Source organism: Mus pahari, chromosome 11, assembly GCF_900095145.1.
Source record: "Mus pahari chromosome 11, PAHARI_EIJ_v1.1, whole genome shotgun sequence".
Classification (NCBI taxonomy): Eukaryota; Metazoa; Chordata; class Mammalia; order Rodentia; family Muridae; genus Mus; species Mus pahari.
This window is the reverse complement of record NC_034600.1, coordinates 23,182,944-23,193,730: the sequence shown is the minus strand read 5'-3', so window position 1 is coordinate 23,193,730 and position 10,787 is coordinate 23,182,944. Positions and strand designations below refer to the sequence as shown.

Genomic DNA, 10,787 nt, shown 5'->3' with positions numbered 1-10,787 from the left:
TTCCTTCCTTCCTTCCTTCCTTCCTTCCTTCCTTCCTTCCTTCCTTCCTTCCTTCTTTTCTAGCAGTGCTGGGGATTGAATTATTCAGCAAAGCAAGCATTCTACCAGTATATTACCTCTCCAGCCCTTAGTTCTTCCCCCTCTTCCTCTCCCCATCTATCTATCTATCTATCTATCTATCTATCTATCTATCTATCTATCTATCTATCTATCTATCTATCCTGTGTAGCTCAGGCTAGCCTCAAATTCATTACACAGCCCAGGTTTGCCTTAAAGTCAAGATCTTCCTATCTCAGCCTTTAAGAGCTGTGAGTACAGGCTTGGACCATCTGCATGCAGGTACACGAAGCGCCAGTGTTTGATCTAAGCCAGCTTTGGGAAGTGGAAGCTGCACTTCACTGATCTTCCCATCATTTCTGTGCCTGCAGCATGGTTTAACCTTTGCACATACTCTGCTAATGGGATTGCCTAGTTGTCTTTAAAGGTGTCTTTTAATTGGGTTCCCAGGCAGCAACAGCTGTGGAGGCACCATACAATCCTTAGCTAGACCAGGACAGACCACTGAATGCTTCTCCTGGCTTGGGCATTGACTTTAGACAGAAGCCAACCAATTGCCACCCCTTAGAAGACTGTCCTTTGAGTCACTGACTTGTTCTTTTACTGACTGTCCATTCCTTTGCACTTAAATTTAAATGGGCTTTTATTAGATCTAATGTTAAATCCAATGCTGCTCCTGCTCAGAGGCCTTTCATCGGATTTCCATCCTTTGCTGAGCTAGAGGTTAAGATCCAGGCACACCTGTTCTTTGCGGGCTGTGGGACTGCCCATGGGGAAGTGTAGTGGGTTTTATCCCAGGCATGATCCAGAGTCCTCAATCCTCAATGGCATGCACAAGGAACCTGAAGTGTAATTGAGTTAATATTTTGTTTTTCTTTTAGATAAAATTAGGTTCGAGTCTATCTCTAGTACTGGGGGTTAATAAGATCTTTCAGCTGATGGTTTTAGTTTTTAAAAAAAAGAATAGTTGTCACAGGATGAGATCTGGCATGTGGGGAGGAGGGTAACAGAGTTGTTTTTGTCTCTCTTTTAGAGCAGCTTTGCTGGACCCCAAGATAGAGTCTTGGATACGTCCAGCACGCTTTCTGACTATTCTAATATCACACAGCGTTCTCCAGTCACATTTTCCTTCCAGACAGTCTGCTGCTAATTAGTATCATGGCCTCAAATGGCTCAGTGTGAAGGGAAAGCTACCCCATTACTGGTTGAAGCTCAAAGAACAGACAGGCACCTGCTGTGCCTCAGTCCCTGGTGGCCCTGTCTTACTCTCTCCCACTCCTACTGTGGCTTTCCTAAGTGGGGCCCACCATGACTGCCTCTGTGTGTGGTCAGGTGTTAAAGAATAGTTTTTAGGGATGGCTCCTTGGGTTCTACATCAGTGCATGCCCAAGCAGGAGTAAGAAATGCATCTAAATCCCCCAGTGAACCTGGATCCTGTGATCATCTTTCTGTGTCCCTGGCACCATGGAGTACTTGGACTTCTTTGTGCTACAAGCTGCTGGTATATCCAGACTGATATTGCTGGTTCCCAAGCACACTAAGATGTGGCCAATTACTGGGATAAAGCACTCACCATCCTTTTTGTTTTTGCCTTTCGTGGGGAGTGCACTCCCCAAATGAGTGATTTTTCTTTCAACCTCCTGGCTTGCAGCTCCCAGGCCTTTGAGAGTCTAAGCTGACCAGATAGCAACTTGGAAAGAAAACCCAGGAACTTGTGTGAGTTATCTGCTGGGAGCCCCCTCAGAAGTCTGAGGCCAGGAGAATGTTCCACTCTCATTCCCAAGGAGATGGTAGGGTGAACCTCAGCACACATAGTTTCCTGGGGAAAAAATCTCAGATTGCCTAGAATCTGATGGCTTCCTCTATGTAGCCCCTCTATGACTTTAAGTGAGCAAGGGTCAAAACAGATTCTTAGCTATCTCCCTCCTGAGTTGGATAAGGTCATTCCATGCCTAACCTGGTTGTATGGGTCTGGTTTTTCCGTGTTGTCTTGAGGCAGCAGCTGAACCTAGGATGAAGACATCACATCATAGCATTCAAGAATACTGGGAAGCCATTATTACATAACTCTCACATTCAAAATATAGACAGCAGTTGCTGCTTTACAGCTGCAGTGGTGCCGTGGAAAGGTTTTGGAAGAGTGTAACTATCTCAGGTGGGTTAGAGGTGGAGGGCTCTGCCTCCCAAGCTCATTCATCTATTTGGTTAAACAGCCTTTCTCTCCCCTCCCTGCCTTTCTCCCTTTCTCCCATCATCTGCCCCTTTCATCCTTCTGACTCTTCCCTTCTTTCTTTTGCTTAAACTGATGCCCGGTCTCCTGGTCATTGAAGGAGATACATTATTTTCTTCTTACGTTTTCCTGATGGTCTTATAAGTGCTTCAAACCACTTTCCACTGTGCCTGTCCACAGGGGCATTCTCTCTTAATATTTACTTTTATGTTATCTATCTATCTATCTATCTATCTATCCATCCATCTATCTCCTCTCTCTCTCTCTCTCTCTCTCTCTCTCTCTCTCTCTCTCTCTCTCTCTCTGTGTGTGTGTGTGTGTGTGTGTGTAGTTGCCAGTGGGAGTTATGGACAATTGTGAGTGTTCATGGGGACCAAACTCAGGTCCTCTGTAAGAGGAGTAGGAAGCCCTAACCACTGAACCTTTTCTCTAGCATGTCCACCCACATTGCTCTTTTGACTTTTGCCAAACCTTGGCAAAGGCTCTGTGTCCTAGCTTGGGATTCTATGTATACCCATATTAGAGTGTTTGATGTATACTTTGGAATTCATGACCCCCCAGTATGCCCATTACTCTCTCAGTACGTCAACTGTGCGTGCAGACATAAGAGAAACAAGTAACCAGGAGAAGTGTTAGGGGAGAAAAGGCTTGGGGAGGAGGACAGGCAACTCTGCATGGCAGCCACCACTGCCTGCAGGCAGCTTCTCCAGCAGGGCGGGTAACAGCAGGAATCCAGGTCAAGAGTAAGCTCTGCAGCTAAGAGAGTGGTTTGAAAGGCTATGTTTGTTTAAGGGCTTGAAGACCAGTTTTAAGAGCAGGTTGGGTTGACTTTTTATCCTTCAAAGGATCCCTAACAGCATCAGCTCCATCAATGGCTGTGAGTAAACAACAGATCCAAAAGCAAACAGCTTATTCAAGCTCGAAAATCTTGGGAAAGATGCGAATGAATGAGAGTAACTAGAAACTGCTAAACCAAAGTCACCGCCATATCGTATCTGTGTCTCCCTCCTTTGTTCTTGCTGCAATTTTTCTCATTTCAAAAACTGAAATAGAACTCCTCCCCCAACATTGGCTGTTTTCTAATTCAAGTGTTTTGAGTTCATTCACAAGGCTGTGAAATCATCGGCACTATCCAACATCAATTTCCTCACCCAAAAGAAAACACTGTAATAGTAGATAGGCAACATGGTGCAGAATCCAATGTCTACAGCACAAAGAGCAAAGCTTAGCTAGGTTAATAATAATAACACCCAATGCCATGTATACCCCCATGTGGACAGGGCAGGAGCCCCTTCTGTGTTGTGAGGATAATGTTTTCAGTCAACTCTAAGCTGTTCTAGAAAGAAAGTCCACTCACTAGTCAAATAAATAAGTAAGCAATGAAATCTCTCTGCACATTGGCAGTTTCCCTCTGCTGCTCTGACCCACCCTCATCCCCTGCAACCACTTGTCTGCTTCCCCTCTCACGGGGCCCCTTTTTGAAGCACGGATGCACTTTTCGTTTGTTTGCTAGTTTTGTTTCATTGTTGGTAGTTAGCCTTAGGAAAGTGTAGAAAGTTCATACCCTAGAAATCATGATCATAATGTTCTTGTCTGCCTCTTTTGAAATATCAGTATAAAATGGCATTAAAAATTAAGATGACGTAGGCAATGGTTAAAAGCGTTGATGGTTAAAATGTTTTCTGCTGTACAAAAGCAAAGTGTCAGGCCTGGAAACTCCACCTCCAGAGTAGTCAAGACTTTAAACAACTCTGTGGGACAGATCCCTGGGCAGCATTTGAAGAGTGGACTGAGATAAGAATCCGGCTCAAGGCTGGAGCATCCCATGTCTGAGGGTGAGATGCCTTGGAGAAACTGTGTTCCTGATCTGCAGTAGCTGATACTGTAGAGAGTGACGGGGAGGCGCTCTGGAGCAACATTGTTGCTAATCTGCAGTAGCTGAGCCTGCAGAGAGAGTGATAGGGAGGCGCTCCGGCCAGGAGCTCTCTGACTGCATCAGCACTGTTGGTAACATCCACACAGGAAAGGAAATCTGACCGGATCGCCAAAGCGCCTTTAATTAAAAACAAAACAAAAAAGTTTCTTAAACTAGGCATTGATCATGTTCTCCCCCTCTCCCAACTCCTCCCAGATCCTCTCCATCTCTCTAACCTACCCAACTTCATGTTCTCTGTCTCGACAAACAAACAAAACCCTAAGATGGAAACCAAAACAAAAAAGCCAGTAAGAGAAACATGCCAAAACAAAACAAAACAAACCATGGAATTTGTTCCTGTTGGCCAGTTGGGCATGAGGCCTGCCCTGGCAGGTGCTTGACACACACAATGACATCCTATTAGAGAAATGGATTCTTTCTCAGGAGTTTTGAGTTGCAAATGGCTTCTTGGCTAGGGGTAAGACTTTGGGCTCACTTTCTCTTCTCAGTGCTGGGACACTTTAACCCGTACAGCTCCCATGCATACTCCTATACTCTCTGTGAGTTCTTATACTCATCAATTCTGTTGTATCTAGAAGACACGATTATCAAGGTTATTGGTTGCTCTCCACAACCTGGTGGTAAGGCACTGTTCCAGAAGAAATGTCTTAGTTAGGGTTTCTATTGCTGCAATGAAACACTGTGACCAAAAAGTAGGTTGGTGAGGAAAGGGTTTATTTGGCTTACACTTCCATATTGTCCATCATCAGAGGAAGTCAGAAAAGGGACACAAACAGGGCAGGAACCTGGAGGCAGCAGCGGATACAGAGGCTATGGAAGGATGCTGTGTCCTCGCTTGCCCCTCCTGGCTTGCTCAGCCAGCTTTCTTACAGAATCCAGGACCACCAGCCCAGGAATGACACCACCCACAAGGGGCAGGATCCTCCCACAGCAATCATTAATTAAGAAAATGCCATACATGCTTGCCCACAGCTGACCTCACAGAAGAATTTTCTCTGCTGAGGCTTCCTCCTTTTTGATGACTCTAGCTTGTGTCAGATTGACAGAAAACTAGCCAGGACATTTCCTTATGTCATTCAGCATGGAGAAGTCAGGCTGGTGCCCTACCGGAAGCTTCTTCTCTACTGACTAGCATTCACGGTCCTGGAAGACACTCTACTCTGCCTGCTACTAGAGGACAAAGGTGATCATCAGTAACACCCATCCATAAATCCTGAGACCTACAACAATCACCTGTCTACAAGATATACTTGTGCAATAGCAACACGCATGTCATGACAGTAACCGACCACTTTTTGATTGGATGTAAGGACAACTCTATGAGATGAACCCCTTCCTGGCACTGTTAAAGTAGCCCAGAATCTGAGACTACATAGGATAAAGGCCCAGGGAAGGGAAAAAACTATACTGTTATTCTGATAAAGGAACATAGCAATATAATGACTCCTAATGACATATTGGTCTATACTCATAGTCAAATAGTCTGTTGGTTTTATTTTAAGGGGACACAGGGATGAAGGGGGAGATCCTGGCAAAAGTTCTTGTGGTATTCCTTTGTAAGCACAAACTTCTTCCCTGGCTCCCAGAAAAAAATGATTTGTTTTCTGCTACTCTTTCAGTAGCATCTCATAAAGGAAATTGTAGAGTATAAAACTTTTAAAAATATTTGTATTTTAAGTATGCGTGCGTGTGTGCACATGTTTAGGTGCCCTCAGAGGCCCGAAGAAGGTGTTGTCTTCACTGGGACTGGAGTGACAGGCAGGTTAGAGCTGCCTGGGATGGGTGCTGGGAAGAGAATCAGATCTTTTTGCAATAACAATGAGAGACCTCAACCACTGGGTTGGCTCGCTAGTACTCCAGGACGTAGCCCTTTGAGGCTGACTTTTTAGTGTTATGTGGTACTTTTGAGAAGCATTCAAGTTGCTGGCTTTATCAAGAATTGCTCCTTTTTACTGATGAGTTGTGTTCCATTGGGAAGATGTACCAGAATTTGTCTATTTATTCACCCATGAGAGGATATTTGCATTGTTTCCAGCTTGGGATGATTATAAATAAAGTTCAAATGGGATAAATAAATGTAATCATGATAAAAACCATTTCTTTCTTTTTCTTCTATCTAACAAGAAATTAGATTACACTCATCAAAGAGAGATTCTGATTATGACTTATGGCCAGGATGGCAATTATATTTCCTTGCCATGCCAAGTATAATTTGTCTGTGACACAGAGCTTAAGCCATTGACAGTACTTGCTAAGGCTGCAGAATAGGCAAAAGCAGCAATTCGATGTAGCTATAGCCATAGAGCTTCCCAGAGTGGAGCCTGGATATAGCATAGGTTAGGTCAGAGAATCAGCTGGTTCAGTGGGGTTGACGCCTGCTCTCTGCTGCTTTACCACACGCTCCATAACGAAAACTTCTGAAAATGTTTTCATGTAAGCTTTAGCTTTTTATTCTTCATCGGCAAATTGGTGCAATGTTCTTTTTGTTCTTAAATAAAAATCTGCAATGCAGTAGGGCTGTGGGCTGTGTGCTACTGAGGGGTGTTAAAATGCTTGCTGTCACAGCCAAGGTGCAAAGACGTTTCTGGCTGGACCAGGCATGCTATTACAGTTTGAAATATGGCTGACATCATGTTGGTAGATTTTGTCAGTTTATCCCTCGTGTAGGCAAATACTGGGTTATTATCTTTCTGCTCTTGAAAAGTAAAGCTATAACCCTACTGTGTTTCTTTTTCTTTGCAGTATTACTTCACTGTCCTTTTTGGGCACGACGGTCAAAAACCACTGGAGCTGCGCTGTGAGGAGGAACAGGCCGGAAAAGAGTGGATGGAGGCCATTCACCAAGCCAGGTATGGGTCGGGTCTGGCTGTGGATGGGGCTCATGATTGCTGCCACTTCTGGAGGACCTAGTCACTGGGGTCTCACCTTGGTACCTCCTTGTATCATGTGTGAAGTAGTCCTGTGTGCTTCCCATGGCTCTGCTACAGTTAAAGACAAAGTAACAGGCATAGGCAATAACAGTTGCTGGCAGTGGACATGGACTTCTTCCTACATACTGTGCACTGACCAAGTGCTTCCTAATTAGGAATTTATTAAATTTATGACCACCCCTCCTAGCAGTCTGCTACAGGAGTCTACACTTCCTGTTCTTTGTATAAGGAAGGAGAGGCCGGGTAGGTTAGTTCACTTATGTAAGGCCCCCGCAGCTAGGAGTGACAGAGCTGGAAATGTGCCCAGTGGTGCCCCACCCCCCCTTTTGTAACTTCTGGCCTCCACCCCCTGCCTGTACAGACCCATTGTTGAAAATGGTAGTAACAAACTCTAACTGCAGAAATAGAAAAATGGGGCTTATTTTCTCCTAAGGAATACCAGGACTGTAAACACCCCTCCATGTCTGTTAGCTAGGAGTGAGAAGTCTGAAGGAGGAGGGGGTGAGGCACACACCCTTTCTTTACTTGATTCAAGTCCACTTCATTTGTTTCTGTGTATGCGTGTTGCTTTCTGCATATCTTCTCCCCAGCCTGGGATGCTGTTTAGGTTACAGTTTCTACTACTTCGATAAAAACCCTGATCAAAACAACCTGGGGAGGAAAGGGCTTATTTAGTTCACCTTATAGCTCAAATCCATCATTCAGGGAAGTCAGGGCAGGAACTCGGGGCAGGAACCTGGAGGCAGGAACTGATGCAGAGGCCATGGAGGGTACTGGTGCAGGAACTGATGCCAAGGCCATGGAGGGTACTGATGCAGGAACTGATGCAGAGGCCATGGAGGGTAATGGTGCAGGAACTGATGCCAAGGTCATGGAGGGTACTGATGCAGGAACTGATGCAGAGGCCATGGAGGGTACTGTTCACTAGTTTGGCTTCCATGGCCTGCTCTCTTATCATGCTGAAGGCCACTGATGCTGAAGGGGTACTGCCTATACTGAGCCTTCCTATATCACCTGTCCATCAGAAAAATGCACCACAGACTTGCCTATGGGCCACACTCTTTCTCAGTTGAGGTCCCCTCTTCCCAAATGGTTCGAGCTTGTGACAAGTTCACACAAAATCGTTCAGCACAGGTGACTTCGTTTCACCTTCGTGCTCAGCTCTTCATCTCATCCTTCTGACATTTCTTTTTTTTATTTTCTATTTTTTATTTTTATTAGATATTTTCTTTATTTACATTTCAAATGCTATCCTGAAAGTTCCCTATATCCCCACCCCACCCTGATTGCCTACCCACCCACTCCCCCTTCTTGGCTCTGGCATTCCCCTGTATTGGGGCATATAAAGTTTGCAAGACCAAGGAGCCTTCCTTCCCAATGATGGCTGAATANGCCATCTTCNGCTACATATGCAGCTAGAGACACGAGCTCTGGGGGTACTGGTTAGTTCATATTGTTGTTCCTCCTATAGGGTTGTAGACCCTTTCAGCTCCTTGGGTACTTTCTCTAGCTCCTCCATTGGGGGCCCTGTGTTCCATCCAATAGCTGACTGTGAGCATCCACTTCTGTGTTTGCCAGGCACTGGCATAGCCTCAGAAGAGAACACTATATCAGGGTCCCTTCAGCAAAAATCTTTAAAGAAACTTTAGTATAGTCTTTCTGACACTTCAAAGCAAAACTCAGTCATGGAGCATCTTTTTTTCTGTGCCCCTGACAAGCCTCCTCCCCCCCCCCACCGTGTGTCTGCTGTCCCTCTCTCACTTCCCCTGACACTGGGACCAGTCATTCCTCTTCATTCCTACTCCAAACTCTGCAGAACCTCATTGCATATGCACTGCATGCAAACACTTAGCAACTTAGCTATTTTCCCTGTAGTTTCTGCTTCCTGAGCAGGCACTTATGTGGACTTGGAGACTCAAGAGGAACATTTGGGGCACAGTCATTTTTTTTTTTTTTCACAGTCATTGTTAAATGACATGCATTTGCTAATTGTTCAACAGGTGATCAGGCATCTCCACGTAGGTTTAGTAGAAAAACAAACAAACAAACAAAGAATCAGTCCTCAATGATTTCTTCCTTCTTTTTCTTTCTGGAAACTTCCCTGGCCTTCCTGCTTTGTAAGAACCACTTTGTGATGCTAAGTGCTTTGCACACTTAACTTTTATATTATTTGTAGTAACTTAGGTATGTATCATCAGCCCAACTTGACAAATGAGAAAACAGAAAGTCAAACTGATTGGGTAAGAGTTAACACCAGGGTCTTAAGCTGTAGCACCTCATGGTTCTGCCAGACTTCACAACCTTTAACCAGGGCTCTAAATTAATTGTTCCTTTCCTCCTCATCTTCATCCTCTGTTCAGGGTTTCTTCTCTTCTTCCTTTCCTCAAAGATGAAAGTAGAATGATGTGAGGTCAGGGTTGAAAGGAAAAGATATCAATTACAAAATACTTCACTTCTTTTTCCTTCTCATCTTTTAAGTAGATCTCTGAGATGCAGATGGCAACAAATGCTAGTCCCTGGGGACAGGTCTGTGATGGGGAGGGCAGGCATACTGCTCATTGCTCTATGATGTGATGTGGGGGGCAGGCATACTATTCATTGCTCTGTGATGTGGGGGCAGGCATACTGCTTATTGCTCTGTGATGGGGAAGGCAGGCATATTGCTCATTGCTCTGTGATAGGGAGGGCAGACATACTATTCATTGTTCTGGTGCTCACTGTCTGAGCTCCACAGTCGGGGCTAATGAAGAATGACTTGCTAGAGAAAGAAGGTTGGGTCTTCAAAGATGAAAGATGCATCAAGCTGACACGGTAGAGCCCTGGGGCCATTTGCACTCAGAGTCTTTGCAGCTATGTCTATTCTTTTCTACCTGAGCATTAAAATGAAGTATCTAATTTGAAACATATGTATTTGACCTTATTTTACATTCCAAAAGAGCAGGAACCATTGAATACCACAAATGACTTTACAGTTGCCAAGTGAAGATTTTGGCAAATTTACCGTAGTGTGAAATACTTTAAAAAAATATATACTTAAGAAGAGAAATTTTTGTTTGTTTTGTGACATCATGGTAAGATTTTGTTATAGGTGTGGATGTGGTCAGTAATTGGTTGTGTTTGAGATGTGATGAAATCTAAGGCTTGTGTGATTTCATCTGGAGGCTGACTTGAGTATCACTTAAGCACTTTACATGGCACAATGGTAAGTATCTTTTTTCTCTGAGATATCAAGATCTGCTTAGTAGCTGATCTTTTTTCCCCTTGATGCTTTGATCCTTCTGTTATTCTTGCTTTGCTTTGATTTAATGCCCGAGACTAAGATCTTTGATGACTCCTCCCAATCTGACCACTTTATACTTGAGACCTTATAATTGCCTTTTTGAACTGAAGTGACTCTGAAATATTTATTTTCTAAATCAGGGAGTAATAACTCAGAGTTTCCAAAAATTGCCCTTTTTTCTTTTTTCTTTTTTTTAAAAAATTATTTTATTAGATATTTTCTTCATTTACATTTCAAATGCTATCCAGAATGTCCCCTATATCCTCCCCCCACCCTGCTCCCCTGCCAACTCACTCCCACTTCTTGGCCCTGGCATTCCCCTCTGTGGGGCATATAAAGTTTGCAAGACCAAGG

At 44.2% G+C, this 10,787-nt stretch overlaps 1 protein-coding gene across 2 annotated transcripts in view; it reads left to right on the top strand.

The window, feature by feature from the left end:
- Window positions 1-10,787, top strand: part of Rasgrf2 (Ras protein specific guanine nucleotide releasing factor 2) — a 224,423-nt gene that overhangs the window by 53,983 nt on the left and 159,653 nt on the right. For both annotated transcript variants that reach the window (XM_021208621.2, XM_029544116.1), the window contains exon 2: window positions 6,966-7,072. In XM_021208621.2, the coding sequence (XP_021064280.1) occupies window positions 6,966-7,072 (107 nt within the window). The remainder of the gene's footprint in view (window positions 1-6,965; window positions 7,073-10,787) is intronic.